The following is an 18,541-nucleotide window of genomic DNA, read 5'->3' on the forward strand; positions in this document are numbered from 1 at the left end:
GCATGTCAGTATCATTTTAACGGGAACAAGTTTGTTGAATTTATGAGACATCAACATTGAGCTGTTATTTTAAACTTTGTTTTTACAATACAATCTGTATTGCGTCCAGATTGTTTTCAGCATACTTGTAAACCAAAAAGTTGTGGGAATGCGTGCCTTGTAAGAAAAGGCATCACAAGGCTACCGAATCAAGGTTTACAAAAACTCAAAAGATAATGTCCAAAACGAAAAATGAAAAAAAAAGGAAAAAATTGTCAGCAAGCATCAATCATGAAACAAAATCTCTAAAAATTTGTAGAAGGAAGAGTAAAGACACATGCTTTGATTTTGGTTTTCATTCTGTCTTTTGATACATGTGCAAAAGCAAAAAGAAGAAGAAGCAAAAAAAAAGAAGAAGAAAAAAAATTACTGAAATCGATTATTATAGAACCAAATGGGTTGATTATCGATAAAGGATTATTCTAATTTGGTGCTCCAATTTTTCTTGTTCTTCGCTCTCCAACAAGATCCATATTTGGAGACAGACAATTATTTTGCAAAAAGGGTACAGGATTAAATTACCAAAAGTACATGAAAAGTACATGAAAAGTATTCAGCACCCATGACTTTCGCAGTTTAAAAGAAGAAAAGTTGAAGGAAGAAACTTGATCCATTACTTCCTATCATATGTCTGTATTGTTTGCTCCCTCTTTGCTATCTTTCACTGAAACTCTATTGTTTCATGGTAGATCCATCCTATCGATTTGATTAAAAAAAAAAATAACGACAAAAGAATGAAAAAGATGAAAGGATAGGTTTGTGTCTCATTATTAAAAACACCCAAAAGCATTCATGTAAACTTCGTTTGTGGTAAAGAAAATAAAATGAAAAAGGGAGGGGTGAGGGGGAATGATTTATATGGAAGGGGGATAATAAAAAGTAGTAAATACATTAGTTGGTTTAATTGAAAGATTGCAGATGCACAGACCACTGAAATCTTTACAAACAACATCGTCTTCTCGGTTCCGGATTAACCCTTTCAATGCCAAGTTTTTCAAAAAAAAAAAAAAAAAAAAAACTTTGAATAAAGGAGAGGCTTTTGCGATTGTTGCGATTGTTGAGATTGTTTCATCTCAATTGTTACTTCAAAGAGTATATTGCCTCGAAACAATAGGATGGACAACCCTAGGCTTTTAAAAAAGGAAAAATCACGACTCTAATATTCTAAACAATTGAAGCACTCCACTTTTGCTTAGTTTGTAATGCAGCATTGGGTCGTGTGTCTTTGAAATGCATTATTGTCATTTCGTTTTCGCCTCCAATAGCTTTGTTTAATTGTTCCGTACAATGCCCAAATAAAATAAAAAATAAAAAAATTCACAAAACTATTGTCTATTTTACATGAAGAGCCTATGGTTGTATTGAAAATCTGCATGTACAAGAAGCAAGGTTTGCTTTCTTGGATATGGGGTATCAAAAAAAGTGGGAAAAGGCAAAAGACAGAGAAGTAAACAAAAAAAAAAACAAGAATTGTAGTCTAAAACAGTGCCAAAATTTTATCTAGTATAACATCTGGCTTTAGCCAAAGGATCTCATTCAAGACCCATGTTTGCCAGAATATACATTTCGACGTTGATGTCAGGATTTGTTAATTAATTTTTTTTTTTTTTTTCATTTTGTTGGATTATAGAAAATAGTATATTCAAATAGATAAAACACTTTGGTGCAAAAAGGAATTTCCATTAGGTTTTTTTTTTTTGAAAATAAGTAAAAAAGTCACTAAAAACAAAAAACAAAAAAACAAAAAAACAAAAAAACAAAAAAAAAATTTTTGGCTCTTTTGCTTTCCTTGGATGTGGAGAGAAAATTTCACTTGAGTGCATATCTTAAGAATGAAAGCCACCATTACAGTCATCTTCAAGTTTTACTAAATACTCTGACAAATCCATCACTTTCCCTTTTTTTCGCCAAATATCTCAAACGAATGAAACAATAGTTCAGTACACAACTCAGGGTTGTTCCACCAGTATGAGAGAGAAAAGTCCTAGTGTCTTTAACAAGTTTAAGGACGAAAAAAATAGAATATGAAAAAAAAAAAAACACATCGAGCTTGATAATCTAATCTTACTACACACGGCGTTTGGCATGGCAAAGCTGAGTTCTTTATTGTAATAATGGTGCTTTTCATAAAAACTTCAGGAATCGAGCACTACCCAAGTATGTTTCACGAGAGGCACAAGAATTCCGTATCTGCAATTTGGAGAGGGAAAAGAAAGAAGAAAAAAAAAAGAAGTGCATATAGATATATATGTATACAAAATTTTCCGGAGTAATTATGTTTATAATATGTGTGTATGGGTGCAATAACAACTGTCATTTCGGGAAAACCATTATATATATATATTTATATTTATATATATATTTAGATATATAAAAAAAAAAATTTATCTCTCTGATTCTCCGTGTTTGTGTCGTGCACCATAGTTGTTTGAAGGTTACATTTTGAGTCCTTGTGACGTCAGCCAATCATCTGCTCTTCTAGTAGCAAATATCAGGTAATACTATTTTATTTATCCATAAAACAATAGATGGGGGAGACGAGTTGCATATATAGTTTTACAAAAGCCATTTTCCTCATTATTGTTTTTGAAAGTGGAGACTGGCACAAAGCCTGACTTCCCCAGTTGGGGGAGGGGGGAAAAGACAATAGCGTACTAGTTCAAATTAAACAAACAAAAGGAGAAAACAAAAAAAAAAAAAGAGAAAAAAGAAAATTTCATTGCTACAGTATTATCCCCACCTCACCCTTAAAAGAACAAAGTAAAGTACAATACAGCTAAACAAAGTACAATAGAAGCGACCAAATTCCATTATAAATAGAGAGTGAAATCCCCCCCCCTTGGAGACACTGCCTTTTCTCAGTAATTTTCCTTTTTCTTCTCTCGTCATCGATCCAGCTACTCTAATCAATCTAAACAAGCTTTTAAAAACAATGTCTTCCAAAATTGAAAGGGTCTTTTCAGGTCCAGCTTTGAGCATCAACAACTTCTTAGATAGGATGCCCAAAATCTACAATGTCTATTTCATTGCCAGTATATCCACCATTGCTGGTATGATGTTTGGTTTCGATATCTCCTCGATGTCGGCCTTTGTCAGTCAGGATGCCTACTTAAAGTATTTTAACAGCCCGGGCTCAGATATGCAAGGTTTCATCACCTCGGCAATGGCCTTGGGTTCCTTCTTTGGCTCCCTCGCTTCCACATTCGTTTCAGAACCATTCGGTAGAAGATTATCGTTGTTGACCTGTTCGTTCTTCTGGATGGTCGGTGCTGCCATTCAATCCTCTTCCCAAAACAGAGCTCAGTTGATCATTGGTCGTATCATTTCCGGTGTTGGTGTTGGTTTCGGTTCATCTGTTGCCCCAATATATGGTTCAGAATTATCACCAAGAAAAATTAGAGGTTTAATTGGAGGGTTTTTCCAATTCAGTGTCACCCTCGGTATCATGATCATGTTCTACATCTCATACGGTTTGGGTCAAATCAATGGCACTGCCTCATTCAGAATCGCTTGGGGTATCCAAATCGTTCCTGGTATGCTCTTGTTCCTTGGATGTCTCATCATTCCTGAATCTCCTCGTTGGTTGGCCAAACAAGATCAATGGGAAAAGGCGGAGTATATAGTCGCAAAGATTCAAGCTAAAGGTGACAGAGAGAACCCAGATGTCTTGATTGAAATCACTGAAATCAAGGACCAATTGTTGATTGAAGACCAAGCCAAGTCGGTCAGTTACGCTACTTTGTTCAAGAAGAAATACATCTTGAGAACCTTCACTGCTGTTTTCGCTCAAATCTGGCAACAATTGACAGGTATGAATGTTATGATGTACTATATCGTCTACTTGTTCATGATGGCTGGTAAGACTGGTAACACAAACTTGGTTGCCTCATCTATTCAATACGTGCTTAATACAGTTACAACAATTCCTGCATTGTTCCTTCTTGATAGAATTGGTAGAAGGAAATTGTTGATTGGTGGTGCAATTATGATGATGATTTTCCAATTTGGTCTTGCTGGTATCTTGGGTGCTCACTCCAAGCCATGGCCAGATTCAGGTAGTGAAACAGTCACTATTCAAATCCCACTCAGTGACAAGAGAGCTTCTGAAGGTGCCATTGCTTGTTCCTACTTGTTTGTCTGTAGTTTCGCCATGTCATGGGGTGTCGGTATCTGGATCTACTGTTCTGAAGTCTGGGGAAACAACCGTATCTCACAAAGAGGTAACTCACTCTCAACTTCGGCCAACTGGATTCTCAACTTTGCCATTGCCATGTACACTCCTTCCGGCTTTGCCAACATCAACTGGAGAACATACATTATCTATGGTGTCTTTTGCTTGGCCATGGCTATCCACGTCTTTTTCGGTTTCCCAGAAACCAAAGGTAAGCGTTTGGAGGAAATTGGTCAAATGTGGGATGAAAAGGTGCCTGCTTGGAGATCTTCCTCATGGCAACCAACCATTCCTATTGCTTCAGATGCTGAACTTGCTAGAAAACTAAGTGTTGAGCACAAGGAAGATGGTGAATTAATGGAGCGCGATACCAACTCTGAAGAGAAGGTTTAGCAAAAGTGCTAAAAATTATTGATCCTTTCAATTCGATCGATTCTTTTTTTTTTATGTAGAGGATCGTTCCCTAGTGTTTTGTTTTCTTTTAGTATATTTTAATCATATTTTGCTTCTTGGATTATTTTATAAACGCAACTTTTAGTACATCATACTTTATAGTTGTTGTGTAAACTTTTTTCAATTTTTTTCTTGACTTTGACTCATCGTGGCATGTTTTTTTTTAAAAATTGATAGTTAGCATTTTGAATACATTCTTGTTTTTATTTTTGACTAGTAAAAGGTAAAAGGAAGCGTTAACAAACATGGATTTCTTTATTTCTGGCGATAAAACATGTTGGCGCGTCGTTGGAGGAAAAATGAATTTGAAAAGAAAAAAAAAAAAATTAAATAAAAATAAAATAAAAATAAAAATAAAATAAAATTAAATAAAAAAAATTTGAACTGAAAGAAATGAGAAGTAAGATTCATATTTGATATGAATTTTCCTATCCAACCTCAATCCGTTCTAACAACCCATACTTACAATCCAACTATCATTAATGAATTACCCAATATGGAGTCTTTTTTGTTCGTTTTCAATTCTTAAAATCCTACAATTGGTTATCATCTATTTTACACCGTCGACGTTTGATACATCTTCAAAACTACTTCACACCACAGTATATACAACATCACCATATAATGAAGTCACCACGACTATATTGAAAAAGTTAGTAGCTTGGGATTCTGTATATTTCAACGACTTGTTCATTAATGAGATCCAATACGAGCATCAGTTTGTGTTTTGTCCCGGTTGGATCAAACTTATTGAGGTGCTTGGCTCATACATTTATCCGTCAATATACAATGACAAGTCAACTCAATACTATCGTGTCCAGCTTTTGAGTATCCTCGTATCAAACTTACTTCACTTTACATCCGTATTGGTGCTTTTTTACCTAACATTGTCTATTTTTAAGCTGCAGAAATTGAGTCTTAGAGCAGCTAAAATGATGATCCTTTCGCCAGCAGGTGTATTTTTGACTACCAATTATTCCGAAAATTTGAGTAATTTACTTACATTGTTAACCATTGCTGTGTATTTCTATTCAGTAAATTTTGGTGAAGTGTCAACAAAGAGCAACAAGTCCATAAAGTCCGTTTTGGGATACATATCCAGTGGAGTGATTGCTGCATTAAACTACACAGTTCGAGCAAATGGATTACTATTGGGCATTATGTACTTGTTTGACTTGTATGATTTTGCCGTGGTTGATGGAGACTTGGGTACATGTTTCCTTACCACAATCACTGGCTCATTGCTTGGTATAACATTCATTTGGCAAAATACATATCACTACTTTTTATTTTGTCCTTTGCGAGGTGAATGGTGCAATAAGACATTTCCAAGTTTATTTGGCTATGCACAATCACATTATTGGAGTAATGGCTTCTTATCGTATTGGACTCCTAACAATATCCCAAATTTTTTGCTTGCTTTTCCAGTCGTATGTTGGAATTTTATTTCCCTACGGTATTGGTGGAAAAAGTTGCCGCAAAATAGAAAATTGACCTCATTAGTTGTGGTAAATTTTGTATTGATTGTAAGCGGGATCTTATTTATGAATGTGCAAATAATGAATCGTGTGACTAGCGGTATGCCGTTGCTTTACTGGACTTTGGCTAATGGCTACGAAAAGTGGTGGTTCAAATATGTGTTGATGTATATGTTGACATGGAATTTACTTCAAACTGCTCTCTTTGCTGCATTTCTCCCACCAGCTTAAATGAACTATTTGAAGGGCCTTTGCAATAAAAGTTTTGAGTATTGAAAGTAACTGTAACATTTGTAGTAATAGCTGCTGCTGCTACCAAATTTGGAATCTTTTCCCGCGGGTGCAATTTGCAACCGGATTTGGTAAAAAGATGCGAGGCAGAGATAGGGATAGAGAAAGAGGAAGAAGAAAAGCAGATTACCTATTAGATAAAATTTAGTGAAGCTGATAAAGATGTTGACAATAGTTCCATGTTTTTTTGTTTGTTTGCTTGCTTGTTAGTTTGTTTATGGTGTAGCTGAACATCTAAACATTTTGAGTATATATTTATATATGTATCAACTATTTAAGTTCTTTTTTTTTCCTGAAACTATTTAGAACATGAATTTAAAATTCAATAAAATCAACAATGAACGTCAGCGTGGTAGATGGACAACAGAACGTTGGAATTTTGAGGAGTTTATTCTCCAATGAGCAGCTTATTTTGCTCGGCATAGTTTTGACGATCTGGGCTGCTTATATTGCCAAGACTGCTAACAAAGCTAAAGGTGGTGCGAATGCAAGGCTGAGTCATTTGGATCCTGATATGGAAAAGGCGTCAAAATCCAGAGCCAAACCTGCCTCTGCCCTTGCTGAAAGACCATTGGGACAATGGGTACCCGATTATTCATTCAAGACCCCTGTGCCCCCCGCTTACCCTAATTGGAATTTGGAAAAGACTAGACCATTGCCATACCGTGCTTTCAAACACAAATATAATGTCACCATGGGGATAAGAAATATGGACCTTGAATCTTGGATTGAGTTGGATAATGAATGGATGTTTTTTCATAATTTGAAACTTAAAAGATTAGCTGAAAAAAAGGACAAGGGCCAGGAGTTGTATGGTACCAGTGATAAAGCCATCGATGCTTCATGGGAATTGTTGTTTGAATTGTGTAACTATTTGCCTGCAAGATACCCGAGTTTGTTTCAATACAATACAACAACCAAGTTGCTCAAGATATTGGCAACGGGGGAGACTTTTGACTTGACAGATAGGGTCAATGTAAACCCCATAGTGACAGCTGCTAAATTAGTTCAAGATGATCTTGCGATAATGGTGGAAAACGAAGAAGGGAATTATACCTTGGAAAGTGGGTGCATTGTGTTAGCTGGGTTTTGGAGGCTTTCTGATAAATTTCAAATGTCACTCGACGAGATCCACTTGTCTGGAGACGTGCCACAATATTCAACCAAATTGGGACCTGGAATGAGGAAATTTTTCCGTCGTTTAACTGTTGACCAACCAGTGGTGAGAAACAATTATTTTATACAGACGGATAATAATTTGGACTGGTCAACCTCGATTGGGCCTGAGCTGCAGAAAAATGTTGGATGGTATACGGCACCTGAGGCAACTGACGTTTCCAAATTGTTTTTTCGAAGTGAGAGGCAAAGTTTGAGGAGATTGCCCATTTCAGGAGCGGTGGTGTTTACTATCCGTACGTATTTCATGCCTGTTACCAAATTGTGTCAAGAACCGTATATCCCAAGAAGGTTATTGAACGGTATTGGGAGTTGGCTGGAGGATGTGAATGAATACAAGGGTTTTCACAAGTTTAAAGATGCATTGTTGCCATATCTTGAAAAGATGGCTCAAGAACAGGAGGCAAAAGGGTTGGTGTTGGAAGAAGAGCCACAAGCCTACCCATTTTAAGTATGCGAGAAGTTGGATTATAGAAATTGCCTTGTTTTTTGTTGTTTTTTGCAGTTTTTTTTTTCTTTTTTGTTGTTTGTAGTTTTTAGTTTTGTTTTTATTCTACCTATCAAGTACTCAAAGCAAAAATTATTACACATTGCAATTACTATGGTGTATTTCGACTCCTCTGACCAAATTTGAATAGTTTTCTGAAAATTATAAGTATATGTATATATATATATATATATATACCAATTAGAAAGTGCACTAATCTGTAAAAGCGCAAATATTCCAACTACAAAGTAACAAAAAGTTTCTATTTTATCAAACGGTACTTAATGAAAATATATTATAATGCTCAGTAATAATATACGACTAATAATACAAATGAATTGAATAACAAGTAACCACACCACCATAATCATCAACATCAACGTTGACTTTGACAATACCTATAGTAAATCATCTATCGGTATTGACAAGTCTCAGCAGTCATAAACAACTAATTTCTAGTATGCTTATGATCTCTCACCTCTCAATCTTCTGGCCAATTGGATATCCTTCTTTTGGATAGTGACTCTCTTGGCGTGGATAGCACACAAGTTGGTGTCTTCGAACAAACCAACCAAGTAAGCTTCAACGGCTTCTTGCAAAGCACCAATAGCAGAAGATTGGAATCTCAAGTCGGTCTTGAAGTCTTGGGCAATTTCTCTAACCAATCTTTGGAATGGCAATTTTCTGATCAACAATTCAGTAGACTTTTGGAATCTACGAATTTCTCTCAAGGCAACGGTACCTGGCTTATATCTGTGTGGCTTCTTGACACCACCGGTAGATGGTGCTGATTTTCTAGCAGCTTTAGAAGCCAATTGTTTTCTTGGGGCTTTACCACCAGTAGATTTTCTTGCTGTTTGCTTAGTTCTAGCCATTTTTGTATATATGTAAGATAGTTGATAATAAAGAATCTGTTATAAAACAAAAACAAAAAAAAAATAAGAGGAGAAAGAGAGAAGAAGAAAAGAAGAGGAAAAGGAAGGAAAAGAAAAAGGAAGAGAAGTAAGTTTGGTGTGTGATATGATGGGGGAGTTGAAAGATTTAAATATGAGATTATTGTCCTTGTGAAATCACTATAATAGTAATCGTAGTATTTTTAGACGTAAGAGTTGAGTGTTGTTATGTTATGGTTTCCATTTGTGACAATATCCACTTGCTCGTGACTTTAGCACAATAATGATATGTCATTATTATTATTATTATTGTGACTAGTATCATCTTCATCTTCATCTTCATCAACGGACTCCTTCTTTTACTTCATCTTCTCCTCTCTTGATTAGTATGTAACCATACTCTTACCACCACTATTTGTTAACTAACGTGTACTTGTTGTTTTTGTGAATGTGCAACCACCAGACTGACAAGGCATTACTGTTTGCATTGTTTGTATTGTTTGTTTATATCAACTTTTTTGTTTTTTTTCCAGCTCTCGCGCACAAAAGAAAGTGGACTGAGAACTTCTGTAACTTTGAGTCTGTTTGTCTTATATTTTATTTCGAGAAGAAAAATAAAAATAAAAATAAAAAAATAAAAAATAAAAAAGGAAACGCGAGAAGAAGAAGAAGAAGAAGAAGAAGAGGAAGAGGAGAGGATGCGCTCCCATGTGTGTAAGAGCTTACTTATTTGTGTAAGATACGAACGACAAAACTTTGGTGTTTACCTTTATATGATACTTTGTTTTGAAGAGGAAGCACGTACTTTACGTTTCCATAATCACTCCTGTTACTCTTGTGTTATCCACGATATTTACTGCAGTTGCTCTTTTGAATATCCATGTTTTGTTTCCCGTATCTTTTGTTAATGACAAAAGAAGGGTGTAGTCTACAAAGTGCAATCTTCATCCTCTTCTCGTGCTTCCTCTTCTCTCTGTCTCTTTGCGCTCTGTGCGACTTTTTGTAGTCTTTCCACCACTACCACAACAATAACAATAACAATAACAACAACAACTCTTTTGTCTTCTTCCTGTCTCACATTTTCCCAAAAGCACTCATCCTCCTGTCAGTCTCACAATGTTGCCATCTTTTTGTTCGCCTGCTGTTATGATCCTCTCCTGTCTCCAGCTCTTTCATTCCGCTCCACCCTCTCTCTCTTCCCCCCTCTCCCCATTTTAGTGTCTTTTCTCTTCCTCTTCCTCTTCCTCTTCCTCTCCCTCTCCCTCTCCCATTCTCTCTTATTGTTGTTACCTTTATCTTTTCCTTGACTACACACACCTTTCTCCTTCGCTCGCACATCTGGTTCTCATATATATTGGTCCATTTCCCACTTTATCTTTCTACACACTCAAACCTCTTTTCTTTCTTTCTTTTCTTTTCTTTTCTTTCTTTCTTTTTTTTCTTTCCTTTTTTCCTTCTTCTCTCTTATTCATAAATAAACATTATTTATATTTAACACCCCCCCCCCACACACACACACACTTATAAAAACATCATATAACAATGTCTGGTAGAGGAAAAGGAGGAAAAGGATTAGGAAAAGGTGGTGCTAAGAGACACAGAAAGATCTTGAGAGACAACATCCAAGGTATTACAAAGCCAGCTATCAGAAGATTGGCAAGAAGAGGTGGTGTCAAGCGTATCTCTGCCTTGATCTACGAAGAAATCAGAGTTGTCCTTAAACAATTCTTGGAAAACGTCATTAGAGATGCTGTTACCTATACTGAACACGCCAAGAGAAAGACCGTTACTTCATTGGACGTTGTCTATGCCTTGAAGAGACAAGGTAGAACCTTGTATGGTTTCGGTGGTTAAAGTTATTTGAAAGAACAAAGAATAAAGATCAAAATTAAAATTAAAATTAAAATTAAAAGAAGGGAGGGAATCCCAAAAAAAAAAACAAAGCAACAACGGCCTTTATTATTTGCTTTCAAAGTGAATAACCGAGATAGTTCAGTTCTAGTATTGTATAGTATTATTATTTAACAAATGATTTCAATTGTGAAAAAGAAAAGAAAAATAAAAAGAAGGACAGATTTTGCCTTCTATAACCTCTTTGATTTCTCTTTTTCTCGCTTTCTTTTTCTTTCAAATAACGTTCATTGATAACCTACCTCTCTATATTTACTCTTGATTGTTTCCTAATCTTAAGTCTCACTAGTCTGAGTCCATTTTTCCCATCACCTCTCGCATTATTGAACCAATTTTGTTGTAAAAAAAAAAAACACTAGAAGACGGTGAGAGTATCCTCTAGAGACAGTGTTTTTCCCTATTCCTTGTTTTTTGTTTTTTTTTTCGGTGGTTCTTTTCATTTGGTATTTGTCTAGCAACTGTGGGAAGAAAAATAAAAGAGGAAAAATGAGAGAAACACAACCAAATAATTGCAGTCTGTCATCAACAAGTATGGCAATATCAAGCTAAATAGCTTGATATAGAGACTACATTAACAAACTTTACCCTATTCAAAAAATGTCAGTGCCTCAATCATTATTGTAGGGTATTCTAGTCTACATATATATATATCTAAATATGATAAATAGATCCTATCGTGACCTATACTACTACTGTTGGGCAGAGCTCTCTACACCATCAGCTATTCGTATCCTATCTCCCAACTCACCTTCTTCAATCACTTTTATGCCAACATCCTCCTTAACAACTCCACTTTCTTTACACACTTCCAAAAGATGCTTTAGTTCCTCTGTCGAAAATTGACTATCCAACGGAATTTTACCCTGGGGAATCTCTAATCCATCCTGGTCCAACTCAGGCTCATTCTCACCTTCACCCTCCCCATCACTGCCATCGTCACTGCTATCATCACTCAACACGACATCGCCATCTCGAGCCTTTAGCTGCTCTTGTCTCTTTTGTTCGTGCTCTTTGCGCTCTTTGCGCTCTTCACCACTATGCACGGTATGCTGCGAACGCTGTAGATCCTCTGCTGCTGCTTTTTCAACCAGTTCTGGATCTTCGATAGAATCGTCCATTTCAGGGGGTAAAATAGGATGTTTGGCCACAAGCTCTTCTAGCTTGGCTTTGGTTGATTCCTCAACGGACTGTGACCTATCTTGATGCTCTGTAGGCTGTGCTATAATCTCTATTCTATCCTGGCTCATTGTTGTATCTTGTTTTCTACTATATTTGTTTGCTTTATTCTAATTCAAAGGAACAAGAATAAAAAACACTATAAACTAAACTAATCTGCTTGATGCTCATTGATTGATGCTATAGATGTTTATTTATATATATATATATAAGGAGAGAGAGAGAGACGTGGGGGAGGATGAGTTTTGATCACGGGTCTAGCCTATTAGTTTAATATTTTTTTTTCTTAATTTTATTTATAAATTAATCTATTTGGCTCGTCATAAGCTGAAACATGTAGAGATTTTCTTTTCTTCTCACATTGCTACTTCCGAGACATAGTTTGTTACTTGTGATTGTGGGGTTTTTTTGGTTTGCTTGCTTGCTGGCTACTTGGCTGTGTATAAATACTTGTGTATCCAATTCGGTTCCTTAAAATCAAATGACGTAATGCATATAGAGTCTGAATGGGTCGTGTAGTGTTGGACAATCTCTGACTATTTGGGCTTTCCACACAAACCGTTTCTTTTTCTCTCGCTCCTTCTTCACCTCCCCTACTCTCTATCCTCTTTATCCTCTCCATCTTTCATTTTGACTTCGCCTCAAATGCATTATAATTGCTTCTCCCTTTTAAGAGATAAGAATATACGCCACCACACCATTACTACACCTTCCTTTTTTTTTATATATATTCCAAAAATAACCAAAACACAACTGAGACTTTACAAAGGAAGTAAAATGTAGAAGAAGAAAAGAAAAAAAAAGAAAAAGAGAAAAAGAAAAACAGAAAATAGAAATGAAAATGAAAAAGAAGACACAAGAGAATGAATAAATTGATGATTTAATCGCTAGATTTCTATTTTATTTTCTTCAGTTAAAGATATACCCCAATTCACAGTGTACTACTCACTTCACTCTTGTAATAAACTATTTCGTGTTCTTCTCCTACTCCTCCTTCTCCTCCTTTTTCTCTTTTTTGCCCAACTCACGAACTCCATTTAGAAAATTCTCAATACCCTCTCCCTTGTAATCATATTTCAAACTCTGTGACAAGAGATACCCAGTGCCGTCGCCCTGAGCCAACAGTTGACTTAATTTCTGTTCACATTGTTGAAAGAACCCACTCCTGATTATGTCATTGACTATAGTCTGCTTTGTAGGGTTTGATGCTATCGAATGGGGTAAGAAATCAGAATACATTTGTTTCAATTGTTCTGTAGAATAATTGTTCAAATGCGATTCGATTGTAGGGACATCCAACACAGAGGAAAGGGAACCAATAGGTAATTTGACTTGAGGTTGTCCCTGCGATACTTGTCCCGTCTGTTCTAGTTTTCCTGTTTTTCCCGTTTTTCCCGTTTGTTGCTCCACCTGATTAACACCATCATTACTACAAATAAATAGTTAGCAAAATAATCTTTGTAAAGAGACACTTGAACTCGTGTATCTTTTACTTTTTTTATTTTTATTTTTCATCTTTATTATGAATTTTTCAAACAAGAAAAAGAATTATTAAAAAAAAAACATAAAGGAAAAGAAATTAATAAAATAAAAGAATTTCATACTTACGCCCTCACAGGTTCATCCACTTCCATGGAGTCTGTATTCTGTCCTCCCGCGTTGTTATTTTTATGGTTCTTGTCTTCATCCTCTTCTCCTTCATCATCATCATCTTCTTCTTCTTCATCATCATCAATGCTTATCAAATCGTTGATCTGTTGAATCAATTTGTTATCCTTCTCGGTAAACTTGTCCAAGTTATCAATATCACCAACATCTTGTAACCAATAAAGATACTTAGCTCCAGAGTCAGAAAACGTCAATGCAAAAACTCTACCTGTATTGCATGACTTAATAGCTTTGATGCTGACATCACCTGGTATGAGCAACAACTCATCTTTTTCAAGGTTGGATCCATTGAGCACGCCCGATGATGATATATTATTGGAGCTTGGGTCAAGTGTTGGGTGTGCCGATGTCGACGATGTTGATGTTGTTGATGATGACGAGATGCCTGATAATAGATCACTCTTTGGCGTCCATGTGAAATCTAAAAAATCAGGATCATCGGCATTGGACTTTATGGAAATAACACCTCGATTGGGAAGTGGTGTACACCTATTTGTTTCCTCATTATATTGTACTTTTCCTGCGTGGAATTTCAATGACTTCGATACAGGCATCATAAACTAGTGTATTATTATTATTATTTCTCTTCTATTTGATTATTCTTTGAAATCAATGATTTAACTTTGTAGTTATGTATTGCAATGAATGGTGATGGATACTAGTAAGTTTCCACTAAAATACTGTTTTCTTGTTTCTCCAACTTGTGTTCTCTATTGCCACTGACACTAAACTTCGAACTTGAAAAACAAAAGGATGAAAGGAGAAAAAAAGGGGAAAAAAAAAAAAAGGAAAAAAGGTCGCATTTAGTTTCTGTGAGTACACTACCCTCAATCAAGATATAGACTGACGTAAAACAAGTATTTTGAAATTGACTGCCACCACTGCAAGATTGAATCCCCAATTCGAATCAATTGCTTCGGAAATACCTGAGTGTCTAGCCTTACCATGTCCTTCCCACCAAAGGAGATAACCGAGATTGTTACCGAAATAGCTCAGATCCTACGATCTAAGAATCAAACGCTAGCCATTTCTGAAGCAGCGTGTGGTGGCCTCATTTCAGCATATATTGTCTCTGTCCCCGGGGCATCCGATTTCTATATTGGTGGGAAACTACTATACTCCTTGAAACAACGTTTGAAGCTCTCTGGATGGTCACAGGATGAGATTGCCAATTATATGGGACCTAGTGAATTGGTTGCGAGAAAATTGGCAAGAACCTCGAAATATGAGTTGGGATCGACTTTTGTACTTTCGGAAACGGGATTTGCTGGACCTTCAACTGATTTACACCTTGACGAAAAGGAAAAGGAACTGGAACTGGAACTGGAAAAGGAACTGGAACTAAAGTTGAAGACAGATCAGCTGCAAGAGCAGGAGAGCGGGAGTGGGAGTGGGAGTGGGAGTGTTGTGGGAACAGTGTTTATCGGCTTTACTGGGCCAAATGGAGATTGTTCAACTAGCAAAACAACAGGAAGTCACGATAGGGCACAGAATATGAGTGATTTTGCTAAATTTGCATTACAATTTTTATTAAACCAGTTGAAAAATGAAAACGAAAATTGAAAACGAAAATGAAATTGAAAATTGAAATTGAAAATGAAATTGAAAAAGTTTGATTATCAAAACAATGTAGAGTGTATTTAATATGTTGTAGAATACAAATATTGATTCTTATTTTTACTTTTCTAGTCTCATCATAAGCAATAATTAGTACAGTAAAATGTTTCGCAATCCAATATAAAGAGCCAAAGTTTTCTTTGCTTGTAGTAAGCTCCTGTCCAAATTTAATTCTTTCATTAATAAGTATTATAGAAAAAAAAATTTGCAAGGCTCCAATTTATTTGATGTATTTACGTACCAAATTCATGTAAAAAAGAAAAAAAAAAAAAAAAAAGAGAAAAAAGAGAAAAAACAGTTTCGCAGCAATTTGTTACATACATTGTAACCATTCAGACAATTATCTTTTGATCTTTTCAACGCTAATATCCTTTGAAAACTATACAACAAAAGCAACAGCTTCAATGCTTATAGATCCGTGAAAAGAAACTGGTCTGTTTCCCCCCTTACTTCCTCCAAGCTGTATACGTCCTAGTTCAAAATGTCTTCTCTAGATATCATTTGACCGCAAAAAAAATTAAGTTATTTCTCGAACCTGCATGTTCACCCTATCCAGAAACAAAGTAAAAAAAAAATGAAGGCACCTAAAAAGTAGTCTGATTGGAAACCTGAAACTGTTATTGATAACATCCTACTCTTACTTTAGTCTGGAAAAATCTTGTTGTGATGGTATTATATGTCAAAGAAAGAGGGATTCGTTTATCATGGAAGATTCAAATCAAATCATATCAAATCAAATCACGTGACTAAATCAAAAGCTGAGACGCGACTTAATGGCAGATTCAGGTACACACACACACACACACACACACGCACATACCAACACAATTAGTTTTACAAATAGACACAGCTCTTTGCACATTTGTTAGTGGGCAATTTTTTTTTTGTGTGTGTCTGAGTGTGTGTTTTTTTTTTCTATGGGAATTGAAGAAACTGACACACTCAAAAATGAAAACAGAAATGAAAACAGAAAAAAAAAAAAAGAAATAGAAACAGAAACACATACTGCGAGACAGCGACAGAAAAAAAATGAGCGATCCATAACACATAAAAGGTTTCGTCTACTTTTGTCTGCTTCGACACATTCATAAAAACAAAAACAACAACAACAACAACAATACTAATATTTAAATCCACATTTTGTACTGCTACACATCTCCTTTTTTTTCAACAAACTTGATCCAATTCTATCATATATATCAAAAGAAAAGCTGATATAAGAATTACCACAGTACCTACAAGTGAACCTTTGCACCGTTTTTCCCCCCCTCCACCCCCAATTTGTAAACAAGAAACACGTCACATTTTTTCTAGAGTTTACAAAATCTTCTTCTTCTCCTTCTTTCATTACTTGTTTTTTTTTTACAACCATAAGGTGATTTCGAAATACAAACACAACTAGCAACTAGGAAAAATGACCTCAAGTACGTAAAGATAACAGATAAATACACACAGAGTATTCTCTGCTAGATTGATGTGTAGAAGGGAAAGTTTACTAACCAATTTTTGTTTTTTTCTTTTTCATTTAGTTGTCGACACTTCAGTATCTACGCCTCAAGAGATCAAAATCATCAAGAGAACATTGAATGGATACGTTGGATTTGCCAACTTGCCAAAACAATGGCACAGAAAATCTGTAAGAAGAGGGTTTTCCTTTAATGTCATGGCCATTGGTGAAAGCGGATTGGGTAAAACGACCTTGATTAATACTCTTTTCAACCGTGAAGTCATGAGAAATGGCGCAAAAGACGAGTTTGATGATAGTACCAATGACCTTGAAACAGACGGAGAAGGATTAGACGCCGAAACAAATGCCACATCACTGGCACAGACTGCTGATGGAGTACATGGAAATGTTAGGATCAAAACCACCCAGGCTGAAATAGAAGAGGACGGCGTCAAGTTGAAAGTTAGTGTTGTTACTGCCCCGGGATTTGGTGAATCCATCAATAATGAGGACTCGTGGAAGCCAATTGTCGAAGATATCAATAGCCGATTTGACTCGTATTTAGAAGAAGAATCGAGAATCAATAGATCAGCCATCCATGACAATAGAATCCACGCATTCTTGTATTTTATCGAACCTACAGGACACTCCTTGAGAAGCTTGGACATTGCGTTGATGAAACAGGTACACGAAAAGGTGAATTTGATTCCGATCATTGCCAAGTCAGATGCATTGACAGATGAGGAGATTTTGGAGTTTAAAAAGTCAATCATGTCTGATATCCAACACCAAGGCATCAAGATTTTCCAACCTACAATGTATGACAATGATGATGAAGAAACTATTGCCAATACAAGACAGATCATTGACAAGTTTCCATTCGCAGTGGTTGGATCTACTAAAGAGGTGCAGACCAATGATGGCAGAGTTGTTAGAGGTAGAAAATATCCTTGGGGAATCATTGAAGTTGACAATGAAGAACATAATGATTTTGTCAAGTTGCGTCAGTTATTAGTCCGCAACTTCCTTGAGGAGTTGAAGGAAACCACGTCGAATAAATTGTATGAGAATTACCGAACTGAGAAATTGAAGAGAATGGGTATTGAACAAGACAACTCTGTGTTTAGAGAGTTTGATCCATTGGCCAAGCAAGAAGAAGAGAGAGCTTTGCACGAGGCCAAGTTGGCCAAGATGGAAGCCGAGATGAAGCTGGTTTTCCAACAAAAGGTTAGCGAGAAAGAAAAGAAGTTGCAAAGATCAGAAGCAGACTTGTTTGCTAGACACAAGGAGATGAAGGATAAATTGACAAAGCAGATTAAGCTCTTGGAAGAAAAGAAGCAACAATTGGAGAAACAGAAATTGTTACCACAGGAACCCCCAGCATCAGCTGCACCACAAAAAAGCCGTAAAGGTTTCTTGCGTTAAGAGGTGGGAAGAGGAAAATGAAAAAAAAAAAGAATGGATCTTGGCAGCGCTGCAGCTAATTTTTTTTTTTTTTTGGTAAATTGCAGATGTTGAAATCAGTATAGATTTTACATGTTACAGCTACTTTAAAGAAACAAAAGATAGAATTAAGAAGAAATAAACGAAGGAACAAACAACGGCAACAACAGTAACAATAGTAATAATATCAAGAGAGGATAAAATCCCATTGCTCAAAAAGTTTTTATTCGTTTTGCTCTTGCCTTTTCCTTATCTTTTTTGATGTTTGGTTGTTATTGTTTTTTTTTTTTT

At 35.9% G+C, this 18,541-nt stretch overlaps 9 protein-coding genes across 9 annotated transcripts; 6 read left to right on the forward strand and 3 right to left on the reverse strand. All coding sequences in view use genetic code 12, as the record gives it.

The window, feature by feature from the left end:
• Positions 1-2,971: 2,971 nt before the first annotated feature.
• Positions 2,972-4,603, forward strand: HGT1_3 (high affinity glucose transporter; the record flags this gene model as incomplete). The annotated part of the gene is made up of 1 exon (XM_001526796.2): positions 2,972-4,603. One exon carries the CDS (start codon positions 2,972-2,974, stop codon positions 4,601-4,603), a length of 1,632 nt encoding a protein of 543 aa, XP_001526846.2.
• A 542-nt stretch (positions 4,604-5,145) lies between these two features.
• GPI18 (ER membrane glycoprotein subunit of the GPI transamidase complex-like protein) lies at positions 5,146-6,372 on the forward strand (the record flags this gene model as incomplete). The annotated part of the gene is made up of 1 exon (XM_001526798.1): positions 5,146-6,372. One exon carries the CDS (start codon positions 5,146-5,148, stop codon positions 6,370-6,372), a length of 1,227 nt encoding a protein of 408 aa, XP_001526848.2.
• Positions 6,373-6,769: 397 nt separating this feature from the next.
• On the forward strand, positions 6,770-8,059 carry PVL30_001650 (uncharacterized protein; the record flags this gene model as incomplete). Its single annotated transcript, XM_001526799.2, has 1 exon — positions 6,770-8,059. One exon carries the CDS (start codon positions 6,770-6,772, stop codon positions 8,057-8,059), a length of 1,290 nt encoding a protein of 429 aa, XP_001526849.2.
• A 500-nt stretch (positions 8,060-8,559) lies between these two features.
• On the reverse strand, positions 8,560-8,970 carry HHT1_1 (histone H3.1; the record flags this gene model as incomplete). Its single annotated transcript, XM_001526800.1, has 1 exon — positions 8,560-8,970. One exon carries the CDS (start codon positions 8,968-8,970, stop codon positions 8,560-8,562), a length of 411 nt encoding a protein of 136 aa, XP_001526850.1.
• Positions 8,971-10,530: 1,560 nt separating this feature from the next.
• HHF1_1 (Histone H4) lies at positions 10,531-10,842 on the forward strand (the record flags this gene model as incomplete). Its single annotated transcript, XM_001526801.2, has 1 exon — positions 10,531-10,842. One exon carries the CDS (start codon positions 10,531-10,533, stop codon positions 10,840-10,842), a length of 312 nt encoding a protein of 103 aa, XP_001526851.2.
• A 746-nt stretch (positions 10,843-11,588) lies between these two features.
• On the reverse strand, positions 11,589-12,146 carry PVL30_001653 (uncharacterized protein; the record flags this gene model as incomplete). Its single annotated transcript, XM_001526802.1, has 1 exon — positions 11,589-12,146. The coding sequence occupies one exon, from the start codon at positions 12,144-12,146 to the stop codon at positions 11,589-11,591; it is 558 nt and encodes a 185-aa protein (XP_001526852.2).
• A 913-nt stretch (positions 12,147-13,059) lies between these two features.
• Positions 13,060-14,297, reverse strand: PVL30_001654 (uncharacterized protein; the record flags this gene model as incomplete). The annotated part of the gene is made up of 2 exons (XM_061119249.1): positions 13,060-13,504; positions 13,684-14,297. The coding sequence occupies 2 exons, from the start codon at positions 14,295-14,297 to the stop codon at positions 13,060-13,062; spliced, it is 1,059 nt and encodes a 352-aa protein (XP_060975232.1).
• A 391-nt stretch (positions 14,298-14,688) lies between these two features.
• PVL30_001655 (uncharacterized protein) lies at positions 14,689-15,306 on the forward strand (the record flags this gene model as incomplete). The annotated part of the gene is made up of 1 exon (XM_001526804.2): positions 14,689-15,306. The coding sequence occupies one exon, from the start codon at positions 14,689-14,691 to the stop codon at positions 15,304-15,306; it is 618 nt and encodes a 205-aa protein (XP_001526854.2).
• A 1,468-nt stretch (positions 15,307-16,774) lies between these two features.
• Positions 16,775-18,232, forward strand: CDC3 (Cell division control protein 3; the record flags this gene model as incomplete). The annotated part of the gene is made up of 2 exons (XM_001526805.2): positions 16,775-16,784; positions 16,890-18,232. The coding sequence occupies 2 exons, from the start codon at positions 16,775-16,777 to the stop codon at positions 18,230-18,232; spliced, it is 1,353 nt and encodes a 450-aa protein (XP_001526855.2).
• Positions 18,233-18,541: the final 309 nt, after the last annotated feature.

The sequence above is a fragment of the Lodderomyces elongisporus genome, chromosome 2 (assembly GCF_030384665.1).
Source record: "Lodderomyces elongisporus chromosome 2, complete sequence".
Lineage (NCBI taxonomy): Eukaryota > Fungi > Ascomycota > Pichiomycetes > Serinales > Debaryomycetaceae > Lodderomyces > Lodderomyces elongisporus.